The 13,316-nt window shown below is 45.0% G+C and overlaps 2 protein-coding genes across 2 annotated transcripts in view; one reads left to right on the forward strand and one right to left on the reverse strand.

Moving 5' to 3' along the window:
• The window catches only part of GPR75 (G protein-coupled receptor 75), a 2,468-nt gene extending 1,559 nt beyond the window's left edge, over positions 1-909 (forward strand). Inside the window, exon 3 of the mRNA XM_009319643.1 lies at positions 1-909. Coding sequence (XP_009317918.1) covers positions 1-909 — 909 coding nt within the window.
• Positions 910-6,947: 6,038 nt separating this feature from the next.
• Positions 6,948-9,630, reverse strand: LOC103913149 (toll-like receptor 2). The gene has a single exon (XM_009319611.1). The coding sequence runs from the start codon at positions 9,628-9,630 to the stop codon at positions 7,006-7,008; it is 2,625 nt and encodes an 874-aa protein (XP_009317886.1). The 3' UTR covers positions 6,948-7,005.
• Between the last annotated feature and the right edge of the window lie 3,686 nt (positions 9,631-13,316).

Genomic DNA, 13,316 nt, shown 5'->3' on the forward strand with positions numbered 1-13,316 from the left:
CCCGTGGTGGCCGTGGACGCCTCCAGACCGCAGCCTTTCGTGGGGCCCCCGGCCACCGTGGCTGGGGAGGGCGTGCAGAGCGCCGTGCCCGCCTTGTACAGGAACCAGAGCTACAGCAAGCCGCAGCACGTCCAGACGCATGGCTACACCAAGCACCTCGGCCAGCCGCCGGCTACCGCTGCTGGTCGGCTCCAGCTGGTGTCAGCGGTCAACCTGTCCACGGCCAAAGACTCCAGGGCGGTGGTGACCTGCGTCGTCATCGTGCTTTCCGTCTTGGTTTGCTGTCTGCCCCTCGGCATCTCTTTGGTGCAGGACGTGCTGTCCAGCAGTGGTGGCTTTGTTCTCTACCAGTTCGAGCTGTGTGGGTTTACCCTCATTTTCTTCAAATCTGGATTAAATCCTTTTATATATTCCCGCAACAGTGCTGGACTTCGGAGACGAGTCCTCTGGTGCCTGCAGTACGTAGCCCTTGTCTTTTTCTGCTGCAAGCAGAAGACAAGGCTTCGGGCCATGGGCAAAGGCAGCCTGGAAGTCAACAGGAACAAGTCATCCCACCACGAGACCAATTCAGCATACATGTTGTCTCCAAAACCTCAGAAAAAGTTTGTGGACCAAGCCTGTGGCCCCAGTCACTCCAAGGAAAGCGTGCTGAGTCCCAAGGCTTCTGTCGGGCATCAGCACTACGCACAGAGCAGCTCGACCCCCGTGAACACCCGAATCGAGCCCTATTACAGTATCTATAACAGCAGCCCTTCCCAGGAAGTGAGCACCCCCAATAGCTTACAGCCGGTAAACTCAACTTTCGGGTTTGCCAAATCCTACATTGCCATGTATTATCACACCACCAACGACTTGGTGCGAGACTATGACAGTGCTTCGACTAAGCAGATACCAGTGCCCTCAGTGTAACCTTAGGAAAGGGTGTGGATCTAGCTGATCCAGCGGGTCCCCTTCTTTGCCTTTGTTAATGATTATTCTGAACTCAATGATACAGTACCGCTGCCGATTAAGAAAAACGCCGCTAATGTTAATATCCGGCTATTTGCCTTGAATTGAACACTGGGATATTACTTCCATGACACTTTCTTGAATTTCTGCGGCAAGTCAAAAAGGGCAGTATTTTAGATTTGTGTTTGGAATTGTTACATGGGGGTGGTTTTGTTACTAAATTTTACTGCTGGACAAGTAAAAAAAAAAAAAAAACCACTATAAGTATGTGATTCATTACGTCATGAGGCAGAATATCTCCGAGAACAATCTGAGGCTGCACCAGAAGTATTACCTCTTAAATTGCATACTTGCCGTATTTTCAAGAAGGAAGAATTGGGAGGATGCTTGGTATTACGATACTTAAATTTAAAATTTTCCCACTGCAGAAGGTTGAAAGAACCGGTGGTATTTTGTTGTAGCAAGTGTCAGTAATAACAAAAGTCCTTTCTATTTGCAGGGTGAAATCCTGGTTCCGTTGAGGTAAATGGCAAAATTTCCATGAACTTCAACTGAAGTTTAGGATTTCAGTCTCGGCTTCCTAAAGCAGGACAAGGCATTTTACAAACAGAGTTATATTGCCACCGGGGAAGGACTTTTGAGAAGTGTTGTAGCACTGTAATAAACCTCTGAAGTGTATATGTATATATTAATTTCCTCTGTACATTTACTTTAAGGATCGGTGGTGGCATTATGTATCCCAAAATAATATATTTGCAGAAGTATTTTACATCTGATAGAAATAACCGTGCAATACCTAATTATAGGTTTTACTTGAGGATGAAGATGAATATTGCAATATTATAGTGCTGATACACTATTAGTAATGCAGTCACCTCTGGAATTTTCTAATTCGTAAACTGTTACGCAAGGAGTAGTGTTGCTGGTTGCTTTTTTGTCTATGACTTTGTATAAAAGCGGGAATTGGGGGGGATTCGGCTGTGACATTCCTGACAGGTAGAACTGACAGCTATTAGCTTTTTTAAAAACAGAATGACCGCGTAACAAGAGGACTACAAGTTTCTGAGGTTTTCTTAAGAAGTCAAACATCAGTTTGATTTAAAGATTAATAAACTGTCTACTTATAAACTTTATCTGTTGGTCTACACAGTGAGCAAATAACAGAAGTTAAATATTTTTTTATAAATCCGACCATTTGTGTTGTGTCACGTGTTGTGGGAATTCCTTACGAAACGGAATGATTTGGAGACATTTAAATTCCTGACAATTACCGCTTTAAGAGGCCAGATCTTTTCAAAACAAGCAATCACCTTTCAACTTCTGTGGACTTCAGCAGAGCCTTCATATCTCCAAAATAATCGTGCCACAGACTTTTGGTGCCTCATTATAGGAAAATGCCACATCTTCAGCAAAATTACAGTGATGGAAAGGTGATTTGTTATTTTAGAAACAAAAAACATTCACGTGATTGCTGTGTGTGAGTTGTTGTTGGTTTAGGCTATTTAACTAAACTATTTTCAAGGTTTTCCTGGAAGACTATTACATTATGAACACTGTTCTTTGTTTAACACTCTGAATTTTAATTAATTTTGAATAATTCAAGACAGCTTTCTTGCAATAAAATGGATGTGAACAACTTTCTAATACAATGTAAAATTGAAATTATTTCCATAAGTCTTTTCTCCCTGCCCAGATTTTTCTCTATAAATGAATAACATGGTTCTTTCTAAAGTAATTATAAAAGATAACTGAAAGATCCGTCTTGTTTGGTTTTTCTGTCTTTGCATTTCGCTTTAGAACAAAGCGTACTAATTTGGAGGGGAAAAATACGTGGGATCCTGTTGTTTTGTCTCAAACTATACGTTCTTGGCAGCAATCACAGTTTCAGATCGTAAGGAGTACCGGGCAGGACCCCCGAAGTGGTTGCAAGATGGGGTCCTGTATGTACTTCAAGGGAGTTGAAGGTGGGCGTTAGGACTGGTTTTAACACTAAGCAGTTCTGGGGTTTGCTGCACGTATGTACGACTCCTATGGTGCGTTTGGTTTGGATCACGTGAACTTCATCACACGATAGAAGGTTAAATCCCTCGCACCTTCTTCATAAAAGTAATGTGCACGGAGTATTCATGTGGGAGCAAAGCAAGAAGGGTGCAGCTTTAGGACGGAAGGAGGTTTTATTGCCTTTACGTGATGTATTATTGAGGCGGAAGAACTGAAGTCCCTTCAGAGCACTTTGTATACTGCTCTTCTGTTAACTCCTGGTGCCAGTCGTATTCTTAATACAACCAATGTGTTTATAGTGTCAGATAGGAAAGCGCAACGCCTGTTAATCTGCAGTAGAATCAAAATCCGATTTAAGTTGTCAGTTGTGCTAAATAACTGTTTTGGGGGAGGTTTATGGCTGTAGTAAATAGAGATTGGATTTTGAAAATACGTAGGTACAATTTCTTTGAAGTGAATCATAAACTGAAGTAAGCAATTATCATATGATAAAATAATTGTTTTAGACTCTTCTGCAGTATAACTTTTCTTTTTTCCTTTAGCCCCCTTGTTGTATCAGAACCCTCTTCTGCTGAGCACAGAACCAGTAAAGCGTGACTGCGAGGATGAAAAAGCAGCAATCTAATTGAGAGGGGAAGCAAGAGAGTGCCGGACGAAGGAGATGGAAAATGCATGTGAAGAGAGGAGAGGGGTAAGAGAGTAAGCAATAAAAGTCTGTGAATACTGAACGGTTTAGAAAAAGTAGGTCTGTAGTTAGTGCCGTCCGTAACACAAGAACAAGGAAGCATCTCATGGATATGAAAGGCGGCAAATCCGAGACTCATAAGGCGCTGTGCTCTCCTTACTGCCTGCACCTACGCTGCGGACCTCATCGCTGCAGAACTGTTCAGAAAAAACTGAGGAGGTTTGACAGGTATTTCACGTGGGTAATACGAATATCGGGAGCCTGACGGTTAATGCCAACACAGTTTGGAATATATGTAAAATTTTATACTCCAGGAACTAAAGCAATCTTTGATTTCTGGGGTTAGGATGAACCCGTCCTGGTGGAACAGGTTATCCAATGTATGTTTTTAGTGTGCTTTTCAGCTTCTTTTGAAGTTGCTGGTGTTGGCCGCTGTCACGGCATTTGGCCCGAGGGCTGTTTCTGCTTTATTACTGAAAGTCTGCGTTTGCGGTGTTAGGTGTACTGCTAGCAGTTTGACCAGGGTATCTCATGAAATAAGGGGCAGCCTCAAGGAGAGCATAAAGAAGCTGATTAGAAAACAGCTGATGAATTGCATGGGGCTGGTCTCACTGACAAGTGACTTCAGGTTGTTTACTTGGAACAAAAGTATTTGAAAGGTTTTTATAATTCACGAGCTTTTTCAAGTCACAGGTCTTGCTTTATGGTGATAGAGTTGACTTTTTCAGCTGTTGGGCTGCAGTATTGTTTGTTTGGTTTGAGTTTTTTTGTCCTTTACATATGAAAATTGAAAGCTCCTAATGCCAAATAACTTTAAATGATATCTACACAACCTCAAAAAGTTGCTAAAGAATGTTCAACAGTTGGGCACCACCTCAGAACTTTTTAGACTAGAGATGAGAGAGATTTCTGTAAGGCAGTGTATGGTTTTTTTCTAAGTCACAGAGCTAGTCTGCCTTAGCAGTAAGGCTTTAACAGGCTGGGGAGAGCAAGGTGCAAAAATTGGACAGACGATAGTCAAGAAGGATCAGTACCTAATAATTATGTGGTATCTTGTGGTATTTTATGGTATGTATGGTTTAGGTATACAATTTGTCACTTGTTAGGAAAGCTGTGAAAACTATCCCCCATATAATCTTCAGTACCCCTCCACCTGCAGCACAGGGAAAGTAAAGGGACTTCCGAACCGCCAGGGCTGTGCTTACCCACACCATTATCTCTCTTCACCTTCTTCCACGAGGCAGCGAAGCAGGGCTACAGAGAGCAACGTGAGATGTTCACGATGGAAACGGAGAGAAGGCGGGTGGTGTGATACCTTAAAATGATAGAACAGTCTTGCAGGGGTTAAGGTGGAGTCCTACGGACATTTTCTAGGTTTGCCTTCTGTCTGTTTTGAATGTTTGTTTGGGGTTTTTTTTAAGTATTTAAGAGGAGTGTTATTTGCACCGAAGCCACAGGTGGATGGAGCATTACATAAATGGTCCTGCCACCGAGCGCTGGTAAGGAATTCTGCTCGTGCTGCACATAGCAGGAAAAAAGGTCCCAGCTTGCTCTCTCACCAGCTCACTGGCTGCCAGGCTGCCAGCAAGTTAAAGAACAGGGAAATAATTCCGTTTTTCACGACAGTCGGCGTACATGACTCCTCATGCTTCTCGGGGAAGGGTGAGTTTGCACAGAGTACAGAGAGATCTCTCCGTAAATGGAGATGTTAGAGGAGGGTAAGTCCTACTCCGCTTCTCATAATCTGCACTGGTGGAAAACTGGAGAATCGGCACCGTGGGACAAAGGGCAAGGAGGCAATTTCAAAGCACTTCTGGGGTTTGTGAGCACTGGTTCTGTCCTGCGGTGCAATTGATGCAGATTTCTTTGATTTAGAATAGCTCTTTGGTTATTGTCAACTTCAAGCACTGCGCTTCATGGATATACCTAGTACAGTATCCTTAAGTTTAATCAGTACTGGCAAATTGACTTTAAAATGTCATTTATTACGTGCTAATAAATGCTGGCAACAGGTCAGCGTCAATTCTTATTTAAAATGGGTTTATGTTTAGTATTAGAAAAATGCTTTCACTCATGACAAAAGCTGTCCCTGAACCATGGTTCCAAGAGTCAAATGTGCTACGTGCTGCAACGTGGGGTTTTTCCTTTTCAAAGTACGTTGCGGAAGAGCTGCTGTATTTGCTGATGTCTCTTTATGTTTGTTTCGCGTTTCCCCTTTTGGCAGCAAATAGGATGGTATTGGTCTTACTTTGTCACAGCAGAGCTAATTCCTTTTCAGAGTATGTGTTTCAAACGTGCTGTCCCCTCTGTTGTACGTTGACGTTCTGCATTCCTGGGTCTGTGGTCTTCTGCTGGTAGAGTCATTTGGGTTTGCTCATCTTGTGAGCGAGTCCGGATTGTGCTACGTTAAATGATTTGTTCTCACCTGGTATTTATTTAGTGTCACAGTCTGTGGATTTTTCTTGAAAGTGGATGTTAGATCAGCTGAATTTTTTTCTTTTTTTCCAAATACAATAAATAAAATTATGACATAGCATTAGGTGATGGCAAGGACTATGCAGAGGGAGCGCTGAATTCATTTGAAATGGGTCAGGCTGCTTGTGTCAAGCGAAACTTTCCTAAGTCTAAATAATACTTTACAGAACTTTCTTGCTTATTCTTCAGAGATTTGTGATAACAGCATTTAAATAAAGCCCAGACCAAATATTTAACAGTAGAGACCGGCACACTCAGCTGGCTTGTTAAACTGTAATTATAAAAGATTTTAAGGTCTGATCTCTGCCACCAGTTACTTAAACCAAATGATGCAGCAGTGTGGATTTGCAATTGCATCTCTAGGATGGCTGCATTGAGTCAATCTTTAATCTTTTCTCGCTGAACCACAGAAGGAAAGCGATACCTGTGTAGTGTCACGGTTTGTGTCTGTCTTACACGTACACGCTCTGTGTTCCCATCTTAAGCTGTACGAGAACCGAGAATCTGAACTACAACTTTACCTTCAAATGACATCGCTTTTCATTATTTCTGCAATGATCTCGGAAAGACGGTTAGGACATGCAGTGTGACTCGAGCTGTTCTTCCTTTCAGGTGACATCCACAGCATTTTAAGAAATGCTGGAAATAGCTGAAGAAAATCAAGCACCCGGGAAGAAAAGGCTGTTCGTCAGTGCTCGGGTCTCAGCCCCTTGGGTAACGGGTTCTTCTGTCAGATGGGGTAACGCGCATGCTACAGACCCGCTCGTAACCTCTCCTGGGACTGATCCGAGACAAACCCCCCATTGCAACACAGCAGCCTTTGCAGGAGGTAAACACAGAAATGCTTTTATTTGACCGCAGACTTGCCAGGCACAACCTTTACACGTTCTTGTATCTCATTCCATCTCACACATATCCCGGGCGGATCCATTTTCTGCTCTCACAAGTGGTTCGTTGGTTGTTTTTAAGACAGCTGCTACCTGATGCCAGAACACTTTCTGTTTGTGTTCCTCAGGGCTCCACTTTAAGTAGGTTTTTCTTTTCAGCAATTTCCTGAGTTTGCTGAACTTCTGCGGCACGCTGTTGGGCGGGAGGTCTTCCAGCACAATCATGATGAGGGAATCCTGATTTTCGTTCAGGACCCGATGTTCAGCAAAATACAGTTCATACTGACACCAGCAGCTGTTTACAAAACTGGGAGAGAGAACAAAAAGGACTTTATGGCTGTTCTCTATGCAGTAAAAAATGTTACCAAGTACAGGATGCCCCGGTTTGAAATCCCTCTCGTGGTAACATATCTTGAATCCGTCAGTTTCCAGTTTTTCCAGCAGATTCTCTTTCGTCCAGTTTGCATCTTGCTCACTGTACGAAACGAAGGCATCAAAGAGCTTGTCTTCTGGCCTCTTCTCGTACTGCTTCCTCTTCGCCATACACCAGTACCAACCCATTCGCACGTACCACAGCCCATCGAACCGCCAGCATAAGCCTGTTAACACCAAAACAACCAGGATGGCAACGCAAGCTGTAATAGCCATCTGGATGCCCAGGGAGCAGCGCAGAAGCGTGAGGTTACTGCTCTCCACCAGCGAGCCCCTTCTGTCTGGTGGGAAGCTGCACCTCAGATTTCCTTTGCCATTTATCTGCAAATGTGGGTTGTGGATATACACGTTCGCAAACCAGTACAAGTCACAGTTACAAAAAAAATGTTTACCTTGAACAGTCAAAACACTCAAACTCGTTAACTGGCCGAAAGTGTCCTCCGCTATGGTAGTAATGGCGTTGTCACTAATGTCTAACTCAACCAGAGAACCCGGGAGAGAGCCACGCTGTAGAAAGGAGATCTTATTCCCTGATAAATTAAAATATTTCAGCGTTGGAAGAGATTTCCCAAAGTGATCAGGGAGTTCTGAAATCAGGTTGTGACTACTGTCCAGATTAGCAAGCGCAGAAAGGTGGCTGGCGGGCTCCAGTCTGGTGATTAGGTTTCCAGAAACATTAAGATATTCGAGTTTCTCCAGGGCGTCAGTTAATGACAACGTGTTCAACTTATTTTTACTAATATCACATTTTGTTAAAGTCAATGGGAAATACTCAGGATGCATATCCACAATTTTGTTATTTTGAATACTAAATATTGTTAAGTTGGAGATGGATTTAAAACTAGGGGGTATTATTTGAATATCGCTGTTGCTTATGTCGAGATGCTGCAGGGAGGTGGGTAAGTCAGGAAGCACAGAAATCCGGTTGCTGCTGAGATCCAAAAATAATAATTCTTCCACTGTGTCAGCAAACCATTCCGGCAGTTCTACAATGGAGCAGTTGGACATTTTCAGGTGTTTTACTTTCTTCGGAAGGCTTTCGATGGGTGTACCAGCCTGGTTTCTGACAAATGAAATGGCATTAATATGCACAGTTCCAGGGGTAAATTTTGGAACTGCGTTAGTGATTTCTGGACGTACAGTATATATGAAGTGATTTCCTTGAACATACATGTTTTCTAAGTTAAACATTTTTTTAGCAAAATTTTGGGGTATTTGACTTATGTTTGTGAAAGACAAATCGATTACCTTGATGGTTGGAGGGAGACACAGCGTATCCAAGCTGTTTATGGGATTGTTGCTAATATTTAAAAACAAAAGCTTGCTGAATGGGAAGCTACAGATCGCCTCGGTGTCCAGAGCGTTAATTGTTAATTTGTTGTAACTGGCATCAATGGACTGCACGTTTTTCATTGGCAAAAACAGGACGAACAGCGATAGAAGATCCGTTTCCAGGTCACTGTGACTAATGTCAAGCTCCAAAATACTGTCCAGCTGAGCCTGGCAGAGATCCGGATCCAGTTTTAATGTCAGCTCTTCCTCAGAGAGTTTGCTGTTTGACAGATCGAATATCCCATCTATTGGCGCTCCGCAGAAATTAGGCCTTAATGTGGCTGTTGGAGAAACGGTTACATTCTTCTCTGCTCTTCGAAGAAGATTCTCTGTGCTTCGTCTGAGCCTCAGATTAACGTTCTGTGGGACAGATGGAACTCCCGAACGTGGCAGCTCCTCGGCGGATGCAGAAGGCTCCAGAGCAGCCTCCGGTGATTCGTCAAAATACCTACAAAGCTGTAAAGACCCTGAGGCTTCGCTAGTGGGTAAGAGCTTCAGGTGGGGCGGAAGACCCGATACGAGAAGTTTCTTAGCATTAAATGCTAAATTCACGGAAACAAGGCTGAGCAGCCTCTCAAACGCACCAGGTTCAATGTCCTTAATCTGATTGTAGGAAAGGTCTAAAACTTCCAGCGTGTCAAAGCCTTCCAAGTCTCTCTTGGTTATTTTTTCAATTACATTATGTGAGAAATTGAGAGCTCTTGCCGTTTTTGGAGCTTGTGCTTCTGATACAGAAGAGAGGTTTAAATAGGAGTAGTTATAAAACGGGAAGGCATAGGCCGTAGGTGTTCTCGGAGTTGGGAATCCATTTGCTCTACTGAATAAGAAAGAAATGAAGTAGAAATGAAGGCTTCCAGTAAGGATCCTCATCCTGGAGAAAAGAAACGTAAAATCCGTCATTATAATATGCTCTATGTTAATGAATACCCTTGAAAAAAATAATCCTAGTTCACTCGCAAGTACAGAAACTGTTTCGTTAGTTGTATCTATGAATCCCTTTTCATCTACATAAAAAATACATCTTGCTTCATTATTATTTGCGAGAGGCAATGCTAAAAGATGGTGTCGGAGAACGATTTGAAGGAGCGCGCTGTTCATTTCAGGTCATTGTAGATGGAGTCTGAGTGATTTTTAAAATATTTTCTTTATTCCTTCCCCCCACCTCCCCGGGCAGGTAGCGAGCAGCCTTTGCAATAGCATCTTTCCGCTGCATAGTCTGAAATGCACTTTTGTAGCCACTGCTTGGGACTCAGGTTTTACATCTCTCGTCCTGGCGCCCAACAACCAGGTAAGTCTGACCCGTCCCAAACCTGTTCAGCCACTTAAGTAGCGTCTTCAAGAGTACCGTGGCAGGGAGCTCCGTGTAACTGTGTGATCGCCTATCTTCTTGTGATCCCATCCCCTTGGTGGTTTGCTGTCTGCCAAGAATTTACCCGTGGCCATTTATTTAGCCTTACCTGTCGGAGTAAGGAAAAGACTAAGTTTGCTTTGAAGTACAATTTCAGAGGCTTGTATGAGGCAGCCTGCACCAGGAGAGGTCACTGCCTGCGTATCATTCGTCTTTGGAGACTTCCCATTGCCCGGTAGCGTCACTGCCCTGCTCCTCTCCTGCCCCGGGTCTGTCTGTCACTAGTTTCCTGACACCGATGGTCCATGCCTTGTATTTATTACCTGAAAGCGCAGGTGCGGACCTCCAGGTGAGCAACCTGGTGTTATCATAGTCCCCTTTGCCACCCACCAGACTTGGACCATCAAGTTTATCTGAAGAGAAGGGACCCCAACGACTTTCCAGCTCTGTCCCCTGGGCTCTCTGCTGCCAGCAGGACCCCACCACCAGACCACCCCGCATCCCTAACTCGCACCTCGCACCGAGCAGGAATAACCTGCAGCCGGGAGCCGCTGCACCACAGAGGTAAGCAAGCCCCCAGCGCGTTAAAAGCATTGCAGATTTAAGGCTGGAAGACAGCGAACAGCTCCCTCGTACTTCCAGCGACCCTCCGCGTCCCTCTTACCCCGCTTTTTACCCGCTCTCCCAGGCGCTGCTCCCCTGCCGGTACCTGCTGCCGCCACTGCCGCCACCGCCTTTTGTAGCACCGGGAGCGGGGCGTGCTGGGACGCCCCCGGGAACGGGCCGGCCCTGCTCCCCTTCGCGAGGCTGGCGGAGGAGGCTTGCGCCGGAGATGCTTCTCCCTGGTGAAATCTGTAAAGTTTTCCCCATCGTGCCGGTACCAGCAGCTGCTCGGCCCATTGCTGAGGGGAAAATAGAAGGTGGAAGTTGCTTGTTTTAACGCTTAGACGCTGTGGACGGTGTCGTCCCAAGGTATCTGCTGGCTTCGCTCCTGCCTGAGCCTTGCAGGGAAGGTCGGGAAGCACCAGGCGTGACCACAGGGTTTTAAAACCGATTTACTCCCGTAAAGTGATTTGTTGTGGGCTGTGTTTCCTGAGATGGGGAGGGTTTCGTATTGGGCTCTCTTATGTGTGAATACGAGGTCTTGCGCGCCAGGAGTGCTCCTGCAAAGTGAGCAATCGTACCTTTTGCGCACTTTAACTAGGGGAAAAAAAAAACCCAGGAGATTTTCTCAGTGTTTGTAGTGCTGCCTCCAAAGATGTGCTCTTTGTTTGCAGCTAGTTTGATTCGGGCTGCCAACAGAAGGGAACTCAACAGATTGCACAAGGCGTAGAGCTCTGTCTTCTGCTCTGCTTTTTCCGCTACTGATTTCGCCCCCCCCTTTCGTCACTGCCAGTGACTGGAAACTCTTGGGGTAGCCCAGAGGCTCCCCTGTCCAGTGCCGGGGGGCTGGAAAACCCCAAGGTTGGTTGTGCGCCCTTTCTAGTCTGACTGGGCACTTCCCTGCCCGGCGGGTTCTGGGAATTGCCCTGAAGTCATCCATTCTTCAGGCAAATCCTAACTTGCTTTAGTAGAAGAGACAGGAAATTAAGAGCATTTTGGACATGTCAGGAAAGATTCTTGCTCCTGCTTTCAACTTGGGGTGAGCCCCTGCAGACAGCCATTTCTCCTTCCTTCCTTCATCTAAATACAGCTGTGCTGCTCTTGAAACTCGCTCTGCAGTTCCCTCTTTGGGAAGATGGAGCAGCTATATTCGAGCACAGGGCCCCTCGGCTGGCTGCGAGAGTAGATCACGGTTGGGAGTGACAAAGTGAAAAAGAACATTTTTCGGTACAAGAATGGTTATTCTACCGACACGCTGTGCTGGCGTTATTCTAACGTTTGTTTCATCCAGCACGTGTTCTGTGTATTCATTTATTCTTTTTTTTTTTTTTTTTGAAGGCAACCTCTTATTTTGGGGGTTGTGGAGGCAGAGCAGCAGACGAGAAAGGTCTGCGTGAGTGAATAGGGAAAGTGCACACAACGCGGCTGAGAGCAGAACCAAGGCAGGGTCGTGGTTCCCCACAGGGACTCAATAAAGAGATTTCATTCCTGAGACAGGTCGTCTTCCCCATGTTCACTGTCTCTCTGCAGGGGATATTTTTTTGTGCTGGAAATGTAATTTAAGGGAGGAGAGCTGAGCCTGTGCAAGACCTGCTCAAATCCAGAGAGGATGAGCACCAGCCTTCAGGAGACCAGACCCCAGAAGAGCTTCTCTTATTAAGGTGGGCTTGAGATTTGGGTGCTGCATTAAAACTGTAAGTCGTATCTGTACAGCTATACAAATAAGATACTTATGACCAGGAAATGCACTCGTCTGCCTCCGCGCAGGGAGAGGGAAGAACGCCCCGCATTTCTTCACCGCTTGAGGAAATCTTTCCGAGGTGATTGTCTTATTTCGCCCCTTTAGCTAAGTGAAACTTCCCAGGGACTGTCTCGCCTCACACATCGAGCCAGTGACTCCTCTCAGCCGTGTCTATCAGCTGTGCGGATGTCTTACGTAAATATTCTCTCTGCTTTTTGATCGTCTTGCAGCTAATTAATAATGTGTGAGTTTAAGTGACAGTTAAAAATTAGCTCTAGAATGAGCCCCTGTTGTCTGAAGTCTAACGGCTGCTATATTTGAGCAGTGTCTTTGAGTGGAAATGCAAAGAAAGACATAGCAATAGTGACGTGACTTCTATAGAGACTTCTGATTTCATTTTCTGATATCCCGCCAGCAGGTCTTGGCAAGGAGTGAGCGCCGCCGTCCTTACGCTGGCTTGGGTAGTGGAGGAGGAGCCGCCCGGAGGAGCCCACAAGTGAGTTTTAAGCATTCCTGTGCAGGTAAGTCGGGGGGGGTTGTTAAGTGCTTGTTACTGATGTTTGTTCTTTCTGTGCGGGTAAATCCTGTGCTTTGGGATCTAAACCAGCTCGTTCTTTGAACTCATCTCATAGAAGTAAATATCGAAGTGGCATGTTTCACTTTCCCAAATCTACTTTCCTTTGATGTAATCCCCTTTGACTAATTGCAGGTGGTATCAGTACCGTTGCTGCAAATTTGCTGTCTGCCATTCACATTATTTTCCACGTTGCCGATTCTTAAATGAGCATGGAAACGGCTATACCTCTCAGGCTGAGAAGCAAACCTGCATAACATCTCAGGCATAAATCTAAGCAGAGCAGCACA

Source organism: Pygoscelis adeliae, unplaced genomic scaffold (assembly GCF_000699105.1).
Source record: "Pygoscelis adeliae isolate BGI_AS28 unplaced genomic scaffold, ASM69910v1 Scaffold122, whole genome shotgun sequence".
NCBI classification, from domain to species: Eukaryota; Metazoa; Chordata; class Aves; order Sphenisciformes; family Spheniscidae; genus Pygoscelis; species Pygoscelis adeliae.

Coding starts and splice junctions, on each gene's coding strand:
- LOC103913149 (XM_009319611.1), bottom strand. CDS start 9,630: ATGAGGATCCTTACTGGAAGCCTTCATTTCTACTTCATTTCTTTCTTA.